Source organism: Artemia sp. Qi Xiang Cuo, chromosome 11, assembly GCF_049724085.1.
Source record: "Artemia sp. Qi Xiang Cuo chromosome 11, ASM4972408v1, whole genome shotgun sequence".
Taxonomy (NCBI): domain Eukaryota; kingdom Metazoa; phylum Arthropoda; class Branchiopoda; order Anostraca; family Artemiidae; genus Artemia; species Artemia sp. Qi Xiang Cuo.
In genome coordinates, this window is record NC_142804.1 from 69,244,132 (window position 1) to 69,267,137 (window position 23,006).

Consider the following 23,006-nt stretch of genomic DNA (forward strand, 5'->3'; position numbering starts at 1 on the left):
TCAGAGCAGAATGATGAAAGACGTTTGCAAAAGAATGCCATAAGATGTAAGATCTTAGTGCTAAGATCTTAGTACATAGATGAGTAAAAGAATGGCCCTTATGTTTGACACTACCTTCATCAACATCCAGAAACAATACAGCCTGTGCAGTGGCATATTCAGGATTTTGTTTCGGGGGGGCGTCATTCTACCTTTTTATAGCAGGAGCAAGAAAATTATCTATCATAGTGCAAGATTTCAGGCGGGGGTAGGTAGGGGGGGTATCTAGGTAAAGAAATAAAAAGTACACACTTGTCATGAGTATTTCTAGTTGTTGACTTTTTTTTGTTTGAGAATGGATGACAAAATTTTGCCAACAAAGTCAGGATTTAAAAAAAAAAAAAGTTAGAAGCAGTGAGAGTTTCTATTTTGGGCGAGTAGATGTTTTGAAACTGCCACAGAGCAGCAGAATTTAGAAAATATAAAAAAAAGAAGTGCATTATTCCTTATATTTTGCCTGTAGGACCCTTGTTTTAGAGAACCAAATAAATAAAAAATAATATTATATCAAAGAAAATTGCCCAGAAATTGGTTTCAGAGGGGTGGGGGCCTCAGTCTACCTATTATAGCCGCCATGAAAGCAAGAAATGTATTGATATTAACATTGTTTACAGAGGATGAAGCACAATTAAAGTTTAAAAAACAGAATCAACTGCACTTAAAGAAACGAGCAACAAAAGACGACCTAATCTCTCACAGTAACAGCCGCCAGTCTTTTTTTGCTGCAAATCGATCAAAAACTTGGTCAGGATCGACCTGGATATCATGGTTCAGGGTCATGTGAGCTAGTCTGTTCAGATGCTCCTTGCCTGTGGAGCTCTGCAGATAGGTTTTCAATCGCTTAAGACAGCTAAAGCTCCTCTCAGCAGCAACAGTAGTCACTGGTAATGTCTGAAAAATCGTCAAAAGCCTTCAAATGCATGGGAAAAATCTTGCATCACATGACACAAGAGTCAAAGCAACAGTTGATGGTTTCTCAGAGATTCCCAGCCACTTCTGTTTCCAAAGGACTAACTCACATTCGAGCACACGTCTACCCCTGTAAAATCCCTCGTAAAGAGCAACAGCATTCACAAATTCATTAATATTTAATGACTTGCTGTTAGCTGGCAAAATCCTTCCAATTTTGAAAGATGCCTCCTGATGGCACAAAAATCTTTGATCAAGTTCTCCAATAAGTGAAGCAAAGTAAGGTTCAACAATGACTCGCGATAAAAAACCTTGATGAACTCATTATTGTTGATGGACTTTCAGCAGATAGACCTTGGAACAGCCAGAGCCACATTTACCTCTTGTGCAAGCTCATAGGCTTTCTGAAGAATTGTTTCAAAATCATTTTGTTTTAACTGCAGTAAAGTATCAGAACATAGCTCAATATGCCGACAGCACTCAACTAAGTCTAAATCTTTGGCTTGCAGTTTCTTAGAGGCAGAGGGCATTATGGCACTTACAAACTCTAGCATAGCCATCATGAACATAAAACTAAATTAGGTTGCTGCTGAAACCAATGCATTCGCTTTTGAAATAACTTCTGTATTGCACTGTATGCTACCAACTATTTCCTCAAGTAGGCTACATAAATAATTGCACAATACAAAGACATAAAAACTGAAATGCAATTGTGACACTCTACCCATCTCGTTTCACACAACCTTTCTCACAGGACTATCAGGACAAACAACAGCAACTGCTTCTACAAACATATTTGTTCTTTTTGGTGAGGATGATAAAAATTATATAATCTGCTGTATAGTAGCAAAGGTTTACCTAACAAGTCCTACCCTATTAGTTTTACATAAAGCCAAATTTAAGCTGTGTGATGCACAGTGGGTGTAGATCACATGCGGATATTTTTTCTTATTTCTGCCTGTGCATCAGAATAGCAGCCTGACATGTTGCTGGCCCCATCAAAACCAACCCCTACAAATTTCTCCATTTTTAAGCCAAACGTAATGCATTGGCTGATGATTTGTTCTGCTACTGCAGAGCCGGGGAGATTTCCGCAAACAGAAAACCTGAGAAACCGCTCTTAAAGTAAAGCATGAGTTTCATTGTAGTGTCTGACTACAAGAACTAACTGTTCCTTATTGGAAATGTCTGTAGTCTTGTCGGCAAGGATTGAAAATGCTACTGAACTATTTACATCACTCACAATGCTTGGCACAATAATGGATGCAACACAATCAATCAGGTCATTTTGAAAGATGGGAGATATATACTGTGCATGTTTTGCGCCATTTTTTAGGTTTTCTTTTAAACATTGCTCTCCGCTCTCTATCATTAAGCGCAAAACACCACGAAAAATGCCTTCATTTACGTTAGTTTTGTCACATAGTTTACTCTCCTTTCTGTGTCCTCACAGAGGTAACTCATGCCACCTGCAAAAAAGGACCATGTGCAGAATTGATGTTAGAATTTCGCGATTTTTCTTTTTTATTTCAGCTTCTGCACTCGATATAGCAGACACAATGCTCCTAGTTCGTTTTTCATAAACGGAGACAAAGCTTTCGGCGCTAATCATTGAATCAAGATGGTAACAAGAGTTCTGATGCGCCCACGTGTCTGAAAGTAAATCCTTAGAGTCCTGTGTATGGTTTCTAAACCAGAGAGCCTCGGACCTGATGGCTACCCTTCCCAGCAGCTTGACAAGCAAATAAAACGCATTTTGCACAAAAGACACCCATGCATGATGGACTGAAGACCAATTATTCTGGGAAAGTTTGTAACCAAGAGTACTGAAAGGATCAAAATTTCGTTTTTCCCTTTTCAATAAATGCTTTCAAATGAAATGGAAAGTTCTGGTTCGGCTTGAAGTGACTAGTTAAAAGATTGTATTTTTCTTCATCTGAAAGCTTTTTGAGTTGATCTGGTTTTCCCGCATACAAGCTGATATCAAACTTTGAAAGAACATGGGACGAGTCTACAGAATCCTGTTCTGTTGGCTGGTGAAATTCGGTCATATCTGAGCCCTTCGAGCAAGAAGCATCCACACTTCTCATGACATAGTCAATACTACTAGAAGCAGAGGTACTACTGCCATCGCCAAAATCCAAGTCTAAAAATAAAAAGACGAAATGAAGTCACGAAAAGAAATAAGTAAAAAGTACAAAAACAGAATAAAAGATAGTGTGAATTAAAAATTATTAGATAAATCATAGTTCTATTAAATATCTTGGTCTTTAATGGACGGGAAATAAAAAACATAGAGATATCAATTCAGCTTTAGATCCACAGCTTCTTGGAAAAACATACAAAAAAGGGTGCAAAGATTAGTTGCTTATTTTTGGCAAACCCTATATTTTCTTAAAGCAGAACTGAAGATATTATCTATATTCTAAAGTTAGATTTCCATTTACATTATGATATTCTTCAAAACTGAAACGCATGAATTATTGTGCTAGTCCAAGTTTCTGAATTTTGGGTTCAAAATTTTTATTCATGACACAAGACCCAGGTCAACAAGCGTGCCAAATTTCAATCCTTCAAAACATGGGATCTAGAGAAAAAATCTAGTAATGGGGAAACGCTGCGTTTTCTGCACGATTGCCTATTCAGCAAAAGATCTTAATATGTCCAGTCATTCTGAAGGTGTCTATTTTATATGATCTATATGCTTTTCAAATTGAAATACTCTGGATACTGTTGAATTCGCATGAAAAAATGTGTGATCACTTCCACACGGAAGCGCTATTTGGAGCATCATGTAGTGTGACCTTAACAGTAAAGTGCCAAGAAAGTGCCCTCTACCCGACTGTTCCAAGGTTTCAAAGATTGCCCTTGAATCGTTAAAAGACTCATTTTATCACTTATCTTGCTGTTCCTGGGCACAATCAATTTTGGCAATTAAATCATAATCAGAACATTTTTTCTCCCAATTTTACTAATGATCGCAAAAACTCGTTTTCCTCGTAAAACTCGTATAAAAACAAAACAATTAACTTTTGTTAATTAAATGATTTGCGTAGGCCTACATGACTTGTTTGGTAGGTCAAAGTTTGCCCGCCCCTACTCAAAAGTATTGAATTTTAGAGACACGGCTCTAAATGATCAATTCACAATGCCTTCAAATAGTACTGCTGTTTAGCAGACCATTGAGCCTTGGCTGAACAATTCTTGTACACTTTAAAACAAGCTTGATTTATCTCATCTAGATGAGACAAATGTTTTCTGTGTAGCCTGTTCTTTAATTGGATTGAGCTTATTAGTCCTTTTGTAATCCAAGGCTTTTTTGGTCTATTGTAATGTCTTAAATGGATGAAGACACGGGACAAGTCAACTTGAGCCCTTTGATGAATTCATTAACAAAATGATGAGAAGCTTGATTTGTATCCTTGCAGTTTTAGGCATGGCGAGGAGTCAATTTTAAGCAGCCGTTCATTCAAGTGCTGAACAGATGCTGTATTTTAGTCTTCTAGTTGTCTTGATCAGAGTTGCTGCTTGTCAATATGTAGGAATCTCCATCAGAAGCATAAAGTGGTCTGATATGTCATCAACAATACATTACATGTATCAAATTAAATATTTTAAAAAATATTGTAAATTATTGCTGCTGTCAAGCTTTTAAGAAGAAAAAGAAGAAGGATTTATTGAAAAAAACACATCAACAAAAAATTATTGCTACCTCCTCTATAAAGTTAAGCCTTTCCGTGGAGGAGGTAGTGAAAACAAAATCCATAAAACTAAGAACACTTGGCCACCAACACCACTAATACCATCACACTAAACAATAAATACAAAATAGTTTCATATATTATACTTCCTCTGGGAACATCATATCAACAAAACCCCCACAATAAATAAATCAATTAATCAGTCAAAACTCATATTCAGCAAAAAGAAGTTCCTTGATGATTTTTCTAAAGAGATTGGGGTCACCAATAGTTTTAATATCACCATTCAGACTATTCCATTTTCGTGTACCTCTATAAAAAACAGAAAAACATGAACGGGAAGATAAACCTCTAGGTACATAGAAGTCCGTGCTACCTTTTGTATCATGAGAATGAGCAGTAGACCTAATGGACAATAAATCACCAAAGCAACGAGGCTGAACATCCTGCTGCAGTCCAAAAATAAACCACAATACATAGAATTCACGAAGGCCTGCAGCCGGCAAAATTTTTAAAGTTGGGTAAATTTCTCGAACAGACATACGTGGAGATATACTGGCTAAAATTCTTACTGCATGATTTTGTAGAACGCTTATTGGTTTTAGGGTAGAAGAAAAAGTAGAGAGCCAAATACTCGAACAATAAAGTATATACGGGTGTATTAAAGAAAAATAAAGATGGCGAAGGACAGACTTGGGAAAACAATGTTGGAGTTTCTTCATTACACCGAGATTTCTTGCCAGAATTTTGCTAGTTAAAGTAACATGTTCCTTAAAAGATAGAGTTTCATCTATTACAATCCCAAGGTATTTAAAAGACGTAGTCTTTTAAATAAAAGACTGTAAAATACTTTGAACGTACGGGAACTGCCAAGCTGTTCAGACTTTGTAGCTCTGGGGATCAGTGCAGGTTAGCTCATCCGCCAATACGTCAGAGGGGACTCGTTTCACTACACCAATATAGTTTGTGTAGACTGTGTAAGCAAACTTAAGCTTACAACTTAAGTTTGAATATGACAAGCTGGGAGAAAGCCTAGCAAACAACAAAGTGTCAAAAAATTAACTGCCAAAGTTCAATAATATGTAGATGAAAGAGCTTCAGTAGCACTTCTTATATCAATACTAAAATCCCCAGTATACGTAATTTTTTTTTTACTCCACTCAATTGCAACAGAAGAAAATATATCTAATTTACTAATAAAATGTTGCACCTAAAAACTACGTAAATCGTTTTAGCCTAAATTATAGTAAAATCTATATCAGACCATTTAGAAAGTGGATTGTTTCACCATTGGAGTGATTCAAAAGAGTCACCTATATTTTGACAGGGCCTGTTGCTGTCTGTTCAACTTCCAACCCAAATTTGAGATTTTTCTTTTTAGTTTTATTGATAAGTGCTAAGAAAGGGAAAAATGACTTCCATATGAACATCTGCAATTTTTTGTAGTAGCGGTTACTCATAAATTCGACAGCTAAATATTTATCAGTGGACCCTGGAATTTCGACACCAATTATTTCTCATTTGTTTTACATGTTCAGTGAAGTTTTAACAGAGTCACCTATATTTCGACAGGGCCTGTTGCTGTCTGTCAAAAATTTTGACAAGGTTACTACAAGATATTTGCAAAAGAAATAAATCCATTCGTAGAAGCCATTATCTATGTTTGAATTTGACCGAAGGAACATTTTAAGTGCGCCTGGTATTCCACTACATTAAACAAGAATTTTCGACACTTGGAACCTAGTTTTGACAATGAAATATTTGCTGCCATTTTTATTTAATTTTATCAAGAGAAAACTAATGTGACCAGAATTCAGATAAAATCGTATGTATCTTGATGCATTGGTGCTAATCCCAACTTTTTTTTGCAATAAATAACCTAGTTACAGCATGTTCCTTTCTTGTTGATAACAAGAGACTGACTGAATTAAGTATTTTTTCTTATTTGGGTGTACCGGATATTGTGTCAACGTTTCCTATTGTTGAAATACAAAAACAACTTCAAGAGATGGCGCTCCAAGTCAGGGCTAAGCAGAGTTATTCCGTTTTGAAGGAAAATTTCGGCAGGGATTCCAAAATTGCATTGTTGAATCATTCGTACCTTTACCCTATTATATTGTCCATGGGATCAAGTTTGGCTACAAGTTCTTCAGAGCTGAGAAAGACAAAGTAATTCCTAAAAGCTGTTTTAAATGTGGGATTCTGATACTCTGAAGTGTGCTTGTTGCAATGATAAGCATAAGATACTCCTTGCAATAATACGGTTTTTTGCCCCAACTGCTACTCAAAGAAACATCCATCCTATAGTTTCAGTTGCCCTGCTATGAAGAAGTTTCTTAAATGAATATAATTACTTCAGCTATGTCCTTTAATTCAAATGGAGTCCTTGGAAAATTTGTAGTGCTAAATGAATTTGTCACTGAAAATAGTTCTATACTATGTTTGCAAAAGCAGCATTTGTTGAAACATCTGTTAAATATGTTAAGTTCCCTTTCAAGTTTACACAATATATTTACAGTTCATGTAAGGCCTACTGGAGGTCACCCAGCAAATGATGTCTACATTTGTTCCTAAAGAATTTAGTGCTATTTTATCTTACCCTGATGAATATTTTCTTCCTTGCACACTTTTCGATTGTGTTTTGGTCAATTGCTATTTGCCTACAGATTATCATAATGATTTGTCTTTTTAAGCATTTACATTTGCTTGCTGAAGACTTAGTAATTGTATTGCCCAATTACATTCAAGTTTACACAGTATTATTCGTGGTGATTTTGACTGTGATCTTGATCATGTAAATGGGCATAGCACAATTAATTTTGTCTTTACCAGATTTTAATATTTGCTACAAGTCACTTGATTTTACTTATTCTTATTAGAGTGGGAGTACAAGTAATACTAATCTGACTCATTCTAATTTTTTATGTTAAAAGTGATCCTGGATATCCCAATAAATTATTACTTGCCAACTCAGTCTTCTGTAATTTATAATTTGGTTTCTATATTCTATATCTAATTCTGCTCCTATTCAGACAAAATATTTTGACAGGTTTACTTGGGATAATACTTTTATACTGGTTTACTGTGATTATTTTTGAATCTTTTGCTTGAAAGGTTGCTGTTCCTGCTAGCCTGAATAGTCATAATGGTAAAAATGAGTTTGAGCCTAATTGTATATATTTTCAATCATTATTTTGCTTAAAATATGGTGCTAGAGACACTTTTTGAGTAAAACAGTGTAAATCAAATATAGAAAAACCTTTTTAGTCATAAAATCAATTTCTTGTTCATGCTAATCATGGATCTAAATTGGCTTTTTATTTTTGAAAAATTATGGAAAGCTGAGGTCACCTGGTTTTCCTGCATGAAGGAAAAGAAAGCGATTTTCCAGTCAGAGCTTCAATTGTCATAATACTATTCTGCTAATGGAGACTTATATGAGGTTGACTTGAATAAGAAGAAACTCTGGAAAGCTCTATGTTTAACAAAAAGAATTAATGAACCTTCCAAAAAGAATAGACCTTCACTTGGGGAGTGGGAATCTTATGATGATCCTTAGCAATTTCTGCATATAGATAAAACTTTGATTTTGTCTATTTCCTTTCTATTTTGCATAATTTTTCAATTTCTTTTGACTCTTTATGTTGCAAATTAAAACCAAATTTATTTCAACATATGGATGGGATTAACTCAAATCATGTCAAATTAGTTCCCAATTCTTTTCTTCTGCTTCTTTTGAAATTCTTTAATCTTATCCTCAAGTCTGGTAATATTCTTATATATTTCAAGGTGGAATGGTAACTTCTATTGCAAGATCTGGTGAGAGACCTCTGACTGTGTGACCCTTATAGATCAATAGGGTTCTATGATTGATACGCTTTTGAATTATATATGGAGGTTTTTTTTAACATTTGGATGTTGACTTTAACCAAGTTGGCTTCAAAAGAGGAATAGGCTGTGACCATACCCATGCAACTTTTGATATAATTATTAACGAATCAAGGTCTTCTGGCTCCCTGCTTTATACACTTTTGATTGATATAAAGCAAGCCTTTGACAATATTTCACATGCTTCTGTTCTTTCAGCCCTAATTAGTGGTGGGACCCTCTTTCTGTTGTTAAAGTTCGCAGATCCTGGTATTGCGGGCTTAAAATAAAAATTGCTAATTCAGAATCTTTTTCTAAACTAATTTCATGTTTGGTGGTGTCTTCATTCACTATCCACAACCTGTATCTCTTTGGGGCAGCATGTGTATTTTATTGCATATGCTGATGATATTATTCTGTTGAGTCGTTCTGAAACTAGTTGCATTAGGAACTAATTCTGTATGCTAGTTGCAACTGAACTAATTTGTAACAGGAGTATGCATCTTCATTTCCCGTTTGTGAAACTGTTCTTTATCTGGGGTCATCTTATTGTGGTTCAGGTCGAAGTTTGAAGTCAATGTTAATTTTAAATATTCAAGACAAAATTAGAAAGGCATTTTGCTCAATAATAGAGCTTCAAGGTATCTATCGTTGTGATATTTTAGGCTCTCTTTTTAATGCAATTGCCCTTCTCCATGTTTTCTATCCTGCCTTTCTTCTCCAAGATTTTAAATTCGGTCATTTTTATACAATTTGCGTCTGCTATTTTAAATACTGTTTAATGTCTGCTATTTTACATCGCATTTGCCAGCAAGTTAAGGTGGCTATAACCTCCTTTATTTTTCGCTGGGTTGGAAATGATGTTATCTGAATATCACAGGAGCATCCCAGTGACATTTCCACTCGACACTTGCCCACTCACAATCAACAGCTTTTTTAAAGGAATTTATAGAGGAAGTTGAAACAGTAGAATCAGAAAAGACTGTTCCAGGCTTTCCTGTTCCAGGAAAGACTGTTCTAGTGGAGAGAGCAGCAGAGGTGAGTCAAATGACGTCAAAGTATATTTGTTGTCACATACCCAGTGCAGCAATGTTCTAAATTTGTTTATGGTGAGATCAAGACCATACAACTTCTACCAAAAGAACTAAAAAGAATACAATAAACCATACTTTTCTGTTTAATGAATGCTCGCTTGCATGGGTGTAAAATCCAATCAATTAAAATCATGATATCCTGTCAGTGGTGTAGCTAAGGGGGGGGTGTTTCAAGGTGTTTGCAACCACATGCCGACACATTGGAAATTAAGCTTATTTGTCTGCATGCTGACGATTTTGTTAACACAGTCTTTAAGTCCCTTCTCCAAACTTAGAACCCTATCTACACCTCTGTATCCAGTGTGCCTAGCATGGATTTGTTTGTAAGAGAACATATCATATGAATGTAAAGTAAAGCTTTCACAGTAATATGTGAATGATTAAAATATAAATTCTGGCTATTGAAATTTTGGGTTTTGAATAATCAATTTCAATATTGCTCACTTCTTTCAATCGGATTTTCACATATTTTTATTTATGGAACTAAACTGGCTTAAAACAGTCTTACTGTCCAGATTAGAAATTTATTTGGCTTGATTTTTTTTTCTAAATATTTTCTAAATCAATATTTTAGCTAAAAAGTGTTTTTCTTGAGTGGAATTTATAGGGAAATTATATCAGATAAATTGGTATTTATATCAGGCCCCAAAAAATCATATTGGCCAGGCCCTAGCTATCTTCATTCCTTCTCCCTCCAGAGGGCACTAAGCTATGATGATTTTTAACACTGTTTGTGTTATAACTGTTTGTGTTTGTGTTATGATTCCCGCCACAAGTAACAAGTAAGTAAGGCTTAGGCAGAGCAAAACATGACAGGCAAGATTGTAAGCAATAGTTGTAGATGAAAACAAGCTAGCGAGAGAGGGAAATTTTAAAGTAGCTCTGATAATTGTTTCTTAAGGATTAACTGGTGAAGTTTCTAAAGAGCAAACTTGTGTGGACTGTAGACAGTGTTGCCATCTGGTGACAAAAAATTACCAGATCTTAGTGTTTTTTTGCAATATTCTAGGGATTTCTGTGCAAATTTAGTGATTTTTTGTTTAAGCAATATTCAAAATCATCAGAAATAGCGACAAATCACTAGGGTGGCAACCCTGACTTTACCTCGAGAGAGTTAATTTCCAGAATTCAAGGTAGATTCTAAGCCAAATTCCAATTATGGATCAAAATTAGAGGAGGCATCACTTTCCAGACAAGGCTGTATTCTTCTGCTAGTGTTTGATTTACTGCAACTTTGGGAAAGGGATGCTGCCACATTTTGAACAGCAAACAGCAGAGCGAGAATGCCAGAATCTGCAACCACGATTCATCAAATAGAATAGTGGCTTGTCCAAACAATCTTGCTCATGCAGTGGTTACTGCTTGCTTCACTGATGTATTCAAGACTGCTGTTGACAAGATTTGGTCCACCAAACCGTGGGAAGTAAAGTGGGACGCAATCAAGTCATTGCCCCCCCCCCCATCATTACTGGCTATCTTTCCTTAAATATGAGTAGTGGTGTTTTTAAGGAACCGTAATTGTAATCGAAAATGCATGATGATCAGATTTACAGTGGAGCTTAATTAATTCGCAAGTAATGTCAAATTAAAAATCTAGTGAATTTCTTAAAGCTGCTGGGCGTGGAAATTGTACTATTTTAGTGGATATTTGAGACTATAGTACTACAGGGCATCTATTTATTTTGCCCTTTCTTTTTCTTTTGGTTACTTGATTAGTTTTATTAAATTCTAAAGAAGTTGCTGTCTAAAATACAGCAATTCAATATAGGGCTAATTTTCCTAGAATTTCTAGGACCTACTCCCTGCAGACCTTACAAGTAGGAAAGGAAAAGTGATGTGGGATTTAAGACATCTGCCATAACAATATCAAACAGTTTGTGGTAGCAAACTGTGAGTAAGAAGTAACTGCTCAAAGAGGAGGGTATTTTCGGCCTTTAAATCTATAGATTTTGTAGATTGTTCCTGTTGTATGTCTATATAATTTGCCTGTTATGACAAATGTGGTATTTTTTGCGGTGGGAGGGGTGGGGGTCAAGTAAAATTTTCACTAATGCAGGTGAATTCTTCCATCTGCCACTTATGTCTGTTTCCACCATCATCACTAAATATATTAGTAAATATCTTCCATATATTTATATATCTTCCATAAGCTCTCATATATTTTTATGGTTAGTGAAATTTAAAAAAAATTGAATTGTTTTCAAAGAAAATTGCAGGTACATTTTGAAGTGAAATCGGATGCAAATCTTTACTTGTATATGAAGGTCCCATTTGCCAAAGGTCCCTCTTTTCCAACTCGTATGTTACCTTGAATTGTTGCTAACAATTTAGACGGCAAAACAACTAACATGTCATCAGTGCTTAAAAGGATGTATATCCTTTTAAGGATATTGAATTGATTTTTGTTTGCGTCAGCACAAACGTGGTTCTGTTTTTCTTTTTTTTTTTTTTTTTAGAACAAAAAACCTCTTTCGAAGAAATGCAAGCTGCAAAGATTCCTTTCAAGCAACGAGACTATTGTGCTCATTTGTTTCTTGATTTTGAGGCTTGTAGAAAAAGAAATTTTCCAGCAGGATGGAGATGTCATCATGAAAAACATGCTTTGGATATGTGCAAATATGATGAGTATGTCTCTTTTTGTTTAATTCTAGAAAGTGCCCACTTTTCGTCACCTGGTGCACATCTCAAAACACTACGTGTGCATCACAACTCTGCTTTGCTTGGCACATTTTTTGCCACTGGTGGCACAGTTCTCGTTATGTTTGGTACACTTCCGCCACAGTTGGCACCTGCCACCTCGTGTGTATGGTTTCTGAATGCGGGTACTTCCTAGGTTTAGTTGCTCAGCACAGCGTTTACTTGACCTTTTACCGTGGCGTGGCATAGAGCGGTGAGGCTAGGGTCCTATCTTCTCTTCCTGGGAAACCAGGTAACTTTGATTAATGTTGCCTTATGTATTTTGAAGCAAACTCATAAAATTCATCAATTTCAAAATATATAAAATCAAAATGTAATGTCAGAAGTACCTAGCAAAATTTAGCAATTTAACAATAATAATTGCTTATATATATATATTATATAAGCAATTTAGCAATAGTAGCAGCAAAATTTTCAATTTTTTTAATCTTTACATTTATAGTGAACATTTGATAATTGTTTAATTGTTTTATGTTTAGAATGGGGAGGGGGGCTGTTTCTCTTTTTTTTTGTATGCATCTAATTCAAAAAGACGAATTTAGAAACTTAGTATTAACCCAATCTTGCCTGTTCAAAATGGTGTATTTTCAAATGGTATTATCTGGGTTTACTCCAGTGCCAGCGTGGATTATATATTATGGTCTCATGCCCTATGATTGAAAATATGAGAGGATTGTTAATAGGAAGGGGAGTGCATTTTAGGCCACAATTTACTAGTTTTTCTTAAAGAGGAGGGCGGGCAATCCTAGAGTGGAATCGTTGAATTTTAAACATCATTCCGTATTTGAATATTTAGTACTTATAAAACACAACTGCTTCTGAAAAACTAAATAAAAGCAAATGAGGAAAAAAGAGGAAAAAAAATCATTTTTAACTTAATTTTGCTGTTGTTTTTAGTTAAGCTCTAATATTCCTGAGCATCAATTGGAAATGTCTTCAAATATTTTTGTTTTCGTTAATTTTTTGTTTATTTTATTAGCCTCTGTTAGATAATTTGTCAAGATACATCTGTCTAGTTCGCTTTTAAAGTATGCTTGCCTCTGTTAGTTAATTCGTCAAAATATGTCTGGCTAGTTCGTTTTAAAGTATGATTTTTTTTTCAAAATACTTGCTTCGTTGGTGGATATGTGATCCATTTTAACTCTGCCGTTTTAAAATTGCTAGTGTAGTTAAAATTGCTGCTAGTAAATAAGGATTTAATGATGCTAGCCTAGCCTAAGTTGAATGTTTTGTTCAAAATATTTCAGATCGCCAATCAAAAGATATCTGAGTTTAGACGAGCTATGCTCCTACACCCACCATACTACCCTAACTTTTCACCCTCAGACTTCGTCTTGCTTTGCTCTCTTCTTGCGTGGTCTTGCGTAGCTCTTCTTGCGTGGTAAAAAAAATTCAAATGAATTTACTGAAAAGAAATGTGCATTGTCAGTTTAATATACATATGCTGATATTTATTGCTTAAAATCTTAATTAATATTTGATTTCTAAAAGTTACAAAAGTGAGAATACTTAAAAGAATGTTTTTCAATGAAGTATTAATTATATTCTGGCTTTTAGAAAGCATGGGGCTTAGAACCCTACTCATATTGATTTCTGCTCGTTTTGAGTTTGACTTTATTATTTATTTTAATTTCTGTTTGTTTTGGGTTTCATTTATTTATTGATACAGATTTGTGGTAGTTGTATACTTGGTAGATTATTTGATTCTATTTTTGTTCATTTTTGGTTTAATTGAGTTCTTTACTTTTTTTTGAAAAACTTATTTTGTGGAAAAACTTTTTCTAATTAATTTCTGTTCGTTTTGTATTGACATATTTTTTTCAGGGAGAAAATACTGAGGCTCTTCTAAAGTTAAACAACCATCCCTTCCGTAAAAACTTTAAATGCACCCTGGCATAACTTACAACCCTTGCCCCTAATCTCTGGGGTTCGTTTCAACCCCAAAAGCCTTGTTATATGATATTTAGACTATTTTGAGTAGAATGGGTATTTCAAAATTTCTATTAGATGCATTTCGGGACAACACGACGTGGGGGGGGGGGGAGGAGGGAGCTGCCCTCTCACTTTGACTCTTAAAAAGAGCACTAGAGCGTCTGATTAACAATTCAATGAACCCCCTCCGAAGTTTATATGACCAAGCGTTCTATAAAAACTTTATATGTCCCCAGGGCATAGCTTACAACCCTTGCCCTGAGGTCTGGGGAATTTTTTATCCTCAAGAACATATTTTCCAGACCCCTCTGATATGCTGAACAAAATAGCTATCTCAAAATTTTGATTGTAAGTGTTTGGGGAAATGACGGGCATGGGGGGGATTTGCCCTCTGATCAATTTTGGCTAATAAAAAGACATTAGTCATCCCCATTTCCAATCGAATGAGCCCTTTTTGACGCTTCTACGACAAAACTTTCTATAAAAACTTTATATACCCCAAGGACATAACTTAGGACCCTTGTCCTGAGGGCTATGGGGGGAGGGCTGTCATCATCAAAGACATAATTTCCAAAGCTTTCAACTCCGTTGAACAAACTGGCCATATCAAAACGTTGATCGGAAATGTTTGGGGAAACGATGGGCGTGGGGCGGGGTGATTCTCCCTCCGATTACTTTCGACTATTAAAAAGGACAATAGCCCTCTCAATTTCCAATCTAATGACCCCTTTTGAAGTTTTTACGACAACGCTTTCTATAAAAAAAACAGTATATGCCCCCCGGGCATAACTTACAATCTTAGCCTTGAGGGCTGTGGGGGGAGGGGGGTTTTCATACTCAAAAATGTAATTTCCGGACCTTTCAAGTATGTCCAACAAAATGGCTATATCAAAATGTAGATCGGAGGTGTTTGAGTAAATGATGGGCGTGCGCCCTCCGATCGCTGTTCACTATTAATAAGGGAAGTAGCCCGCTCAATTCTCAGTTTAATGAGCCCTTTTTGAAGTTTCTACGACAACGCATTAGATAAGAACCTTATATGCCCCCAGAGCATAACTTACAACCTTAGCCCTGAGGACTCCGGACGGAGGGGGGTTGTCATACTCAAAAACATAATTTCCGGACCCTTCAACTACGTTCAACAAAAGGGCCGTATAAAAATGTGGATTGGAAGTATTTGTGAAAATGATGGGCGTGGGGGGCATTTACTCTTCGATCACTTTCGATCATTAATAATTGCATTAGTCCTCCCAGTTCACAATTGAATTAGCCTTTTTTGTACTTTCTGCGACAACGCTATCTATAAAAAAACCTTATATGCCCCCAGGGCATAACTTACAACCCTTGCCATGAGAGCTCTGAGGGGATTATCATCCTCAAAGACCTAATTTCCAAAACTTCCAGCTGTGTTGAACAAAATGGATATCTCAAAATTTGATTGCATGTGTTTGGGGAAATGGTGGGCATGAGAGGGGGGTTAGTTGCCCTCCAATCACTTTCAACTATTAAAAAGGGCACTAGCCATTTCAATTTACAATTGAATGAGCTCTTTTTGAAGTATCTACGACAACGCTTTCTATAAATACCTTCTATGCCCCAAGGGAATAACTTACAACCCTTGCCCTGAGAGGTGTGGGGGATGGGTACCATCCTCAAAGACCTAATTTCCAAAACTCAACTGCGTTGAACAAAATGGATATCTCAAAATTTGATTGCATGTGATTGTGGAAATGGTGGGAGTAAGAGGGGGGTTAGTTACCCTCCAGTTACTCTCGACAATGAAAAAGGGCACTAGCCCTTTGAATTTCAAATCGAATGGGCCCTTTTCGAAGTTTCAACGACAACGCTTTCTAAAAAAAACCTTTTATGCCCCAAGGGCATTACTTATAACGCTTGCCCCAAGAGGTGTGGGGGGACTGTCATCCTCAAAGACATAATTTCCAGAACTTTGAACTACGTTGAACAAAATGGCTGTCTTAAAATTATTATTGGATTTTTTTGGGAAAATGGTGGGCGTGAGAGGGGGTTTAGATGCCCTCCAATCACTTTCGATTATTAAAAACGGCACTAGCCCTTTTAATTTCCAATCAAATGAGCCCTTTGTGGAGTTTCTACGACAACGCTTCCAGTAAAAAACCTTATATGCCCCCAGGGTATAACTTACAACCCTTGCCCTGAGGGCTCTGAGGGGATTATCATCCTTAAAGACCTAATATCCAAAACTTTCAACTTTGCTGAACAAAATGGATATCTCAAAATTTTGATTGCATGTGTTTGAGGAAATGGTGGGCGCGAGAGGGGGTTAGTTGCCCTCCAATCATTTTCAACTATTAAAAAGAGCACTAGCTCTTTTAATTTCCAATTGAATGAGCCCTCTTTGAAGTTTCTACGACAGCTTTCAATAAAAACCTTATTTGCCCCCAGGTCATAAATTACAATCCTTGGCCTGAGGACTGTGGGGGGAGTGTCCTCCTCAAAGGCATGATTTCTAGATCTTTCAACTATATTGAACAAAATGGCTATCTAAAAATATTGATTGTTTGTTTTTGGGGAAATGGTTGGCGTGGAAGGGGTGTTATTTGCCTTCTAATCACTTTCGACTATTAAAAAGGGCACAAGTCATTTTAATTTCCAATTGAATGAGCCCTTTTCGAAGTTTCTACGACAACTGCTTCGATAAGAAGTTCCCTGGTCTAAGACCAACAAAAAAAAGCGCTGCCTATGAAAATTACATTCTATATAAGAAAAAGAAGAATCTTGTAATTTGGTTCTATTTTTACAAAATCCTGGCTGTCATCCTGGATAGGGTATCGTTTTCCTGGCTCTCATAAACTACATCCTTATGTCTTTCAAGGATAGATACAAATTTGTGGACGATTCATCCTTCCTACTGGATTATGTACTCGAAGGAGACATTGCTGTGCCAGAATTTGCCCGTAACATTACTAGTATGTTTCACACCGATTGTCAACTTGTAAGTCTCACTCTCAATGAAATTAAGTTGAAGGTAATGAGGTTTAACCCTCTAAAAACTGATTTCCAAGAGCCAGTATCCCTCTTCCAGCCTGTAAACAATGAGAAGATACCGGGCCTTACCTTCTCAACTGATTGCAGATTCGGCTACGATTGTTAGGCTACGCTGCCCCGCAATCGCTCATTACAATGAAAAGGTTGGGTTTCAGTGAAAAGTCAATAAAACTGGCCTACATGACTTACGTTCTGTCTGTACTAGAATACATATGTTCTGTTTGGGGCCCAAGTTTCTAGTTAAGCTCCGGGCTAACCCAAGATATTGTGGCCATTCAAATACGCTCTTGTAAAATTATGACGGGAGATAGTTACACTTTTTACGAAAAGGTCCTTGAATTACCGGGACTTGAGTCACTCCACAACCACCGCCAAAATCTTATAATCAAATTTGGACAATTCATTCTAAGAAGCTCAAAACATAGGTATATCCTCCCCCCAAATTCACCCCCAAACAAACTCACCAGAAGACAGAATACGTTGGAGTCAGTTTATTGTCTCACAACGTGGTATCATCATTCTTTTATTCCCTTTCACGGGTCTGTTTAACAGCATAAAGTAATCATAGTCTGTGTTTGTGCAATTCTTATGTACCTTGTAAACAGTTCAGTTTTACTGCTTCTTAGTCCTATGTCGGGTATGTCAATAAATATGTGTATGTCTATGAAACAACATAATTTTGTGAAAATTGGCTATTCTTCAATGGCTTCGTATGTTGGCTGGCTAGTTTTGGGAACAAAAAGAGGACTTTATGATACCTGTGTGTTTTTATGGTTTCGTTTTTGTTTTAAAATAAATTTTATTTGCATGGCCCCACTGAAAGGGGCCTCCTCCCGATCATAGTCTGAGGAACGTCCTCAATAGGATAACATACGAAATTTGGACTTAAAAGTGAACATTTATCTATGAACAGAAGTAAGAAACGTGACTCTTTGTTTTCTGAGAAAGCTGTCCAGTTTTATTCTTCTTTTGTTTCTTTCTTGTCTGTATGGTAATTTAAATTTTATTAGACTAAATAAGTTATGTTCTTGTTCAGATCTAAATAATTTATGTTCTTGCTAGGATTATATTTTACTATTTGTATGTGACTGATGCATATGTGAACAAGGGTGAATTCGTTTAGATTGGGCGGGGGTGAATCGAAAGACTTGTTCCTAAGTGAAAAAAATGTATTGACGGGTCTTTATTTTCCCTTTAAGGTGTGCTTTAAGGTATTTTCTATGTGTGGGTTGTGACTTGACACATTCCCGACGGAAATTTATTCAGTATATTCTTCTCTTTACTGTAGTTTGGTTTGTGGATGATATCCCAAAAATTAAATTTTTCGTGTAGCCTATGCATCTCCCTGATGAAACCGAGAAAATTAAATGAAAAGATACTTTTGGTATGGTTGACTTTATTGTCACCAAGTTGTATCGTTAAGAAAAAGTCAATTATGAGACCATAACAGGGTAGGTGCGTACACAGAACAAGGTGCACTTTGGATCCTACGCTCAAGGTTGTGACATATGGGGGCTAGAATTCCATCGGTACTGTAGAATCTCCAAGATTATACAGATAATCAACCCATTTATTTGAATATTATATCCCACGCCCATTCATCCAAAGTACTATAGTACAACTATTATTAAAATTCGTTCCACCATTTTGTCTAACATAGTAAATGGTAAGCCAAAGTCAAGATTCTCTTAGAGAAAAACTGAGAGGATTTAAAGTATTATTTTCTTGACCAACGAAAAAACTTTATCAATTGAAAACAAATTTCAATTTTAAAAAATTCCACAAAAAATGTCTTTCAGAGAAAAGTAAAGAGAACATTAAACCAATGAGATGAGATATGAGATATATATTTATTAAAAAGAAAACAAACACTAATCGCCTTTCGCCTGCCAAGAAAGGCAATAAGCTTGAAAGGGCAAGCAAGGTTATCACTCTCAACTAATTAAAACAACATTCATACCGAGCTACTCAACACACAAGAAACTCACCTGATGAAGGAATAAACGAAAAAAAGAGAGAAAGTGGAAAAGACAAGAAGTAGATAGAAAAAAAAAAATGGGCAAATACCTTAAACAGAATGACAACCTGGAGTGGGCTTGACATCAAATTCACTCACGAGATAAAAGAAACTTCTTTCCCCGTGACTTGAAAGCCGGAAGACTGGGCGCATATTTCACACGTTCGGGCAATATATTCCAAACATGGGGACCATAATGGCGAATCACAAAAGATGCCCGAGTGGTGCTCCTAAACTCATGAGTTAAGTTATCAGCTTTTCTTGTATTATGAGGTTAAATAAAGTCAAATAATTTATCCAGCATAAAATACCCATAAATCACTATCAATAAATAAATGAAACCCAAATCGAACAGAAATTACTATAAATACCCAACTCAAATCCCCCCCCCCCGAACTCTTGCCCTGTAATTTACATATGTCTTGGGTTTCTTTGTTTTCATTCTTACCCTCCTCTCCCCCGTCAAAACAAAATTCCATATACGTGTGTACATGTATGCGTGTATACGTGTGTGTAATACAGGGATTGTAATGAATCGTCTTTATGAATGCCTAAAAAGAAATCAGTTTTTGCGAAAGACTTCATTTTTGACATGAGAAGTTTGTTTGCATTGGGGGGGGTCGCTTTTTCCCACTAGATACTTTGTTTCAAGAAATGGTCATCTGCTTATTTCTTTTACCTTTAGCACTTGTAAGAAAAACAAAATTTCTGATGGAATTTTATTGTCTTCTAGCCATGTTCTGAGGATGAGGGAATTTGAAAGAGAGAAACGAATTGACGAAAAACGAGCTCGTGCTGATATGGGTCAAGCGTGAACTCTGGTGAACTATAATTCAATTTTGGTAGTTTTGTTTGTGTAAATAAAACTGATTCTTGGTTATTTTCTTGTACTTCATGTTGTAGAAGATAAGATCTAAACGAAGCAAATCTTTGGCGTTTTAATGTTGGCATAAGAGGAATTACAACTACAAATCCCATTGACAGTGAAGTGTTTCCGAGTCAAAACAGAACGTGGAGCAAAGTTTTAGTTTAATTAATGATAATTCGAATAGTAATTTGAAGTTTACCTTTCTTTGGATCAAACGTGTAATTTTTGAAAGCTGGCAATTTATTTTGTTTTGCTAAGTTGGTTTACAGAAAATAGGGAAGTTGAAAAAATGTCGCACCTATTGTGCTTTTTTTATCAAAAGAAGTATGTATATTCCCAGTAGTATTCCCAGTATAAAGTAGAAGACAAGAAAGAATTAGTATTAATCCAGCTAAAATTTTATTAACTTAGACGACTTCGATTAATAATTATAGATGGAGGTGTTTGTTGTTTTTTTAGACAAAGTGTTTAGAAGATTAAGATAATAAAATTTGTACTCTCCTTTAATAATTACTTTAAGTCGAAAAGAAAAATGCTGGTCGTGTATGCTATGGAAAAAATATACTAATTCTGATATATAAAGTGGAAACCTCTAACGCAAACAACGAAAGTCAGGGTTTATACCTAGCCTATATGGAATAATTATACATTACATATTGAAGTTGAGAAAAACTATTCTGCTCAATGAATACTGAAAATAGAATACACAGAGTTTGTGGGAACGAGGGTGTGGTACTTAAAATAGGTGCAATATTGGACCAAAAATCTTAAATTTTTGGATGCTCTTACGATTTACCCAAACCTATACCGAGGCCTTCCATTCAACCTAAAGAAAAATTTCTCGTACCCCCACCCCCTCGTGTGGAATTTGTGGGGACAATGTTCTGGCCCTTTGAACTTTAAAGTAATTTTAGAATCTAGACCATTAATTTTGGCGTCTTTATATGTTTTGTCCAACTTTATGGGAAGGCCTTTCTACCTTAAAATGGATCCTTCCCCCTGCATGTTGGCATGCTTCCTCATAGTTTTGTTTCTGCAAGTAGGCTGTGTAAATAAATACAAAATTCCACCTGTTCAAGATGTAGCCAATCGGGTACCGGAAACCCCTGGCACACATGACAACCATAGCACATTAGTGGCTTTTCCGCCTATGCAATAAAAAGCTAACTGTGTAAATGAAAATTTGGAAATTGTAAGTACCAAGGACAGTGAAAATAGTGTCTGGTTATTTTAATTGGCTAACTGGAAATTTACAAAGCCATGTATATCTTAGGAAGTTAAAAAACAATTGATATTCTATTTTCCCTATGCAGTTTTTGGCAGTGGAAGGTGCCAGATTTAAATAAGAAGAAATATGGGTGAAAAATCAGCAAAAATAGCTAAATATTTTGCAACAAATAGCTTAAGAAGGTAAAGCTTTATTCGGAGGTGTAGTTGTATTGGGGGATTAACCGATTGTTAATGTTTGAATTTGTACGGACGAAAAGTTTTGTCAGATTTAATTAATTATTTTTTCTTATTTGTTTTCGTGGTTCAGCATGGCAATACTGACGAAAATATGATACTACCCTAAAGACTTTATGATTTAAAACTAACAAAACCAGGATCAGGGTTTTTAAGTATGAATAGATCTAAAATGGGCCCAAGGGAGCAAAAATGCTATTAAGCTGATGTCGTTGGTATTTTAAGTCTTTAATATAAAATGTATATTATAAACACTAATTAATCACCTTTTCAACAAATAGAAAAGTATTTAACAGCACTTTGAAAGTATAAAGCGCCTGCAGTCTGCAGTAACATAGTTTAGTCTAGAACCCATAGACACTAATTTTCTGGTGTTAAAATAGAACGAAAAACACAGAGTTTAATCGCCTTTTGTAAACGTATGAATAGTACTTTTGGTAAATTGGAGAGATTCCCAGCACTCCTCCCACGCATATTTACGGACACTTACTCTCTAATTAAAAACTAAACTTAAAAATAAAACAAATTAGAAATAAATTGTTACTTATAAATCAATATAAAAAAGATAAATCAATATAAAATAGATCTACTGTAAAGTATGACAAGTACATATCCCAGCCACAATGAATGCATTGGCAGACGGTAGATCTTTCCAATGCTAATTTTTCAGGGGGGGGCTGATAATATTACGTTATGGGGGACGCAACCCCCTCCTTCAGAAGGCATTGGAGGCCAAATCATGCGTTTTGAATGGTAAACAAATTTCTAGAGCGAAACTTGTCTGCTGAAAACAAATTTCCAGAGTGATCCACCTTAAACATATCTTGATTGCAAATTAAATAAAAAGGAAAGTTTATTAAATGTGTAATTACCTTTCAATTGTTTGAACGCTAATTCTAAAACCATCATGTTTGTACAATTATGCATTGCTATATTTGTTTGTAATTTCCAGAATGATCCACCTAGAACATATCTTGATTGCAAATTAAATAAAAAGGAAAGTTTATTAAGTATATAATTTGCTTTCAATTGTTCGAACGCTAATTTTAAATCCTTCATGTTTGTACAATTATGCATTGCTATATTTGATTGTATTTTCAATATGACTCATTTATTTTTAGCGTAGTTTTCGTTTTTGTGTCTCCCTCCTCTGAAATCAGTTCTGGTGTCTGATTGCTTATCTCACTAGAAATGCTTGCTGCAAATAATTTGTACTGCAATTTTGCCTAATTTAACTATTTAGTTCCAAAAAAATTTAAAGAGCAAAACTGATGAAAGGAATATAAAATTATTTATATATGACATCTATATTTATAATTTATATATAATATATTTAACAAAGGTACAGCAAATATTTCAGTTTTGAGCGGTTGAAGTGACTAAAGGAAAAC

General features: G+C 35.6%; 1 protein-coding gene across 1 annotated transcript in view; it reads left to right on the top strand.

Moving 5' to 3' along the window:
* ND-B18 (NADH dehydrogenase (ubiquinone) B18 subunit) overlaps nucleotides 1–20,163 on the top strand; it is a 38,513-nt gene extending 18,350 nt beyond the window's left edge. Inside the window, exons 2-3 of the mRNA XM_089097367.1 lie at nucleotides 12,067–12,235; nucleotides 20,017–20,163. Of these exons, the coding sequence (XP_088953493.1) occupies nucleotides 12,067–12,235; nucleotides 20,017–20,098 (251 nt within the window). The 3' untranslated portion in view covers nucleotides 20,099–20,163. The remainder of the gene's footprint in view (nucleotides 1–12,066; nucleotides 12,236–20,016) is intronic.
* Nucleotides 20,164–23,006: the final 2,843 nt, after the last annotated feature.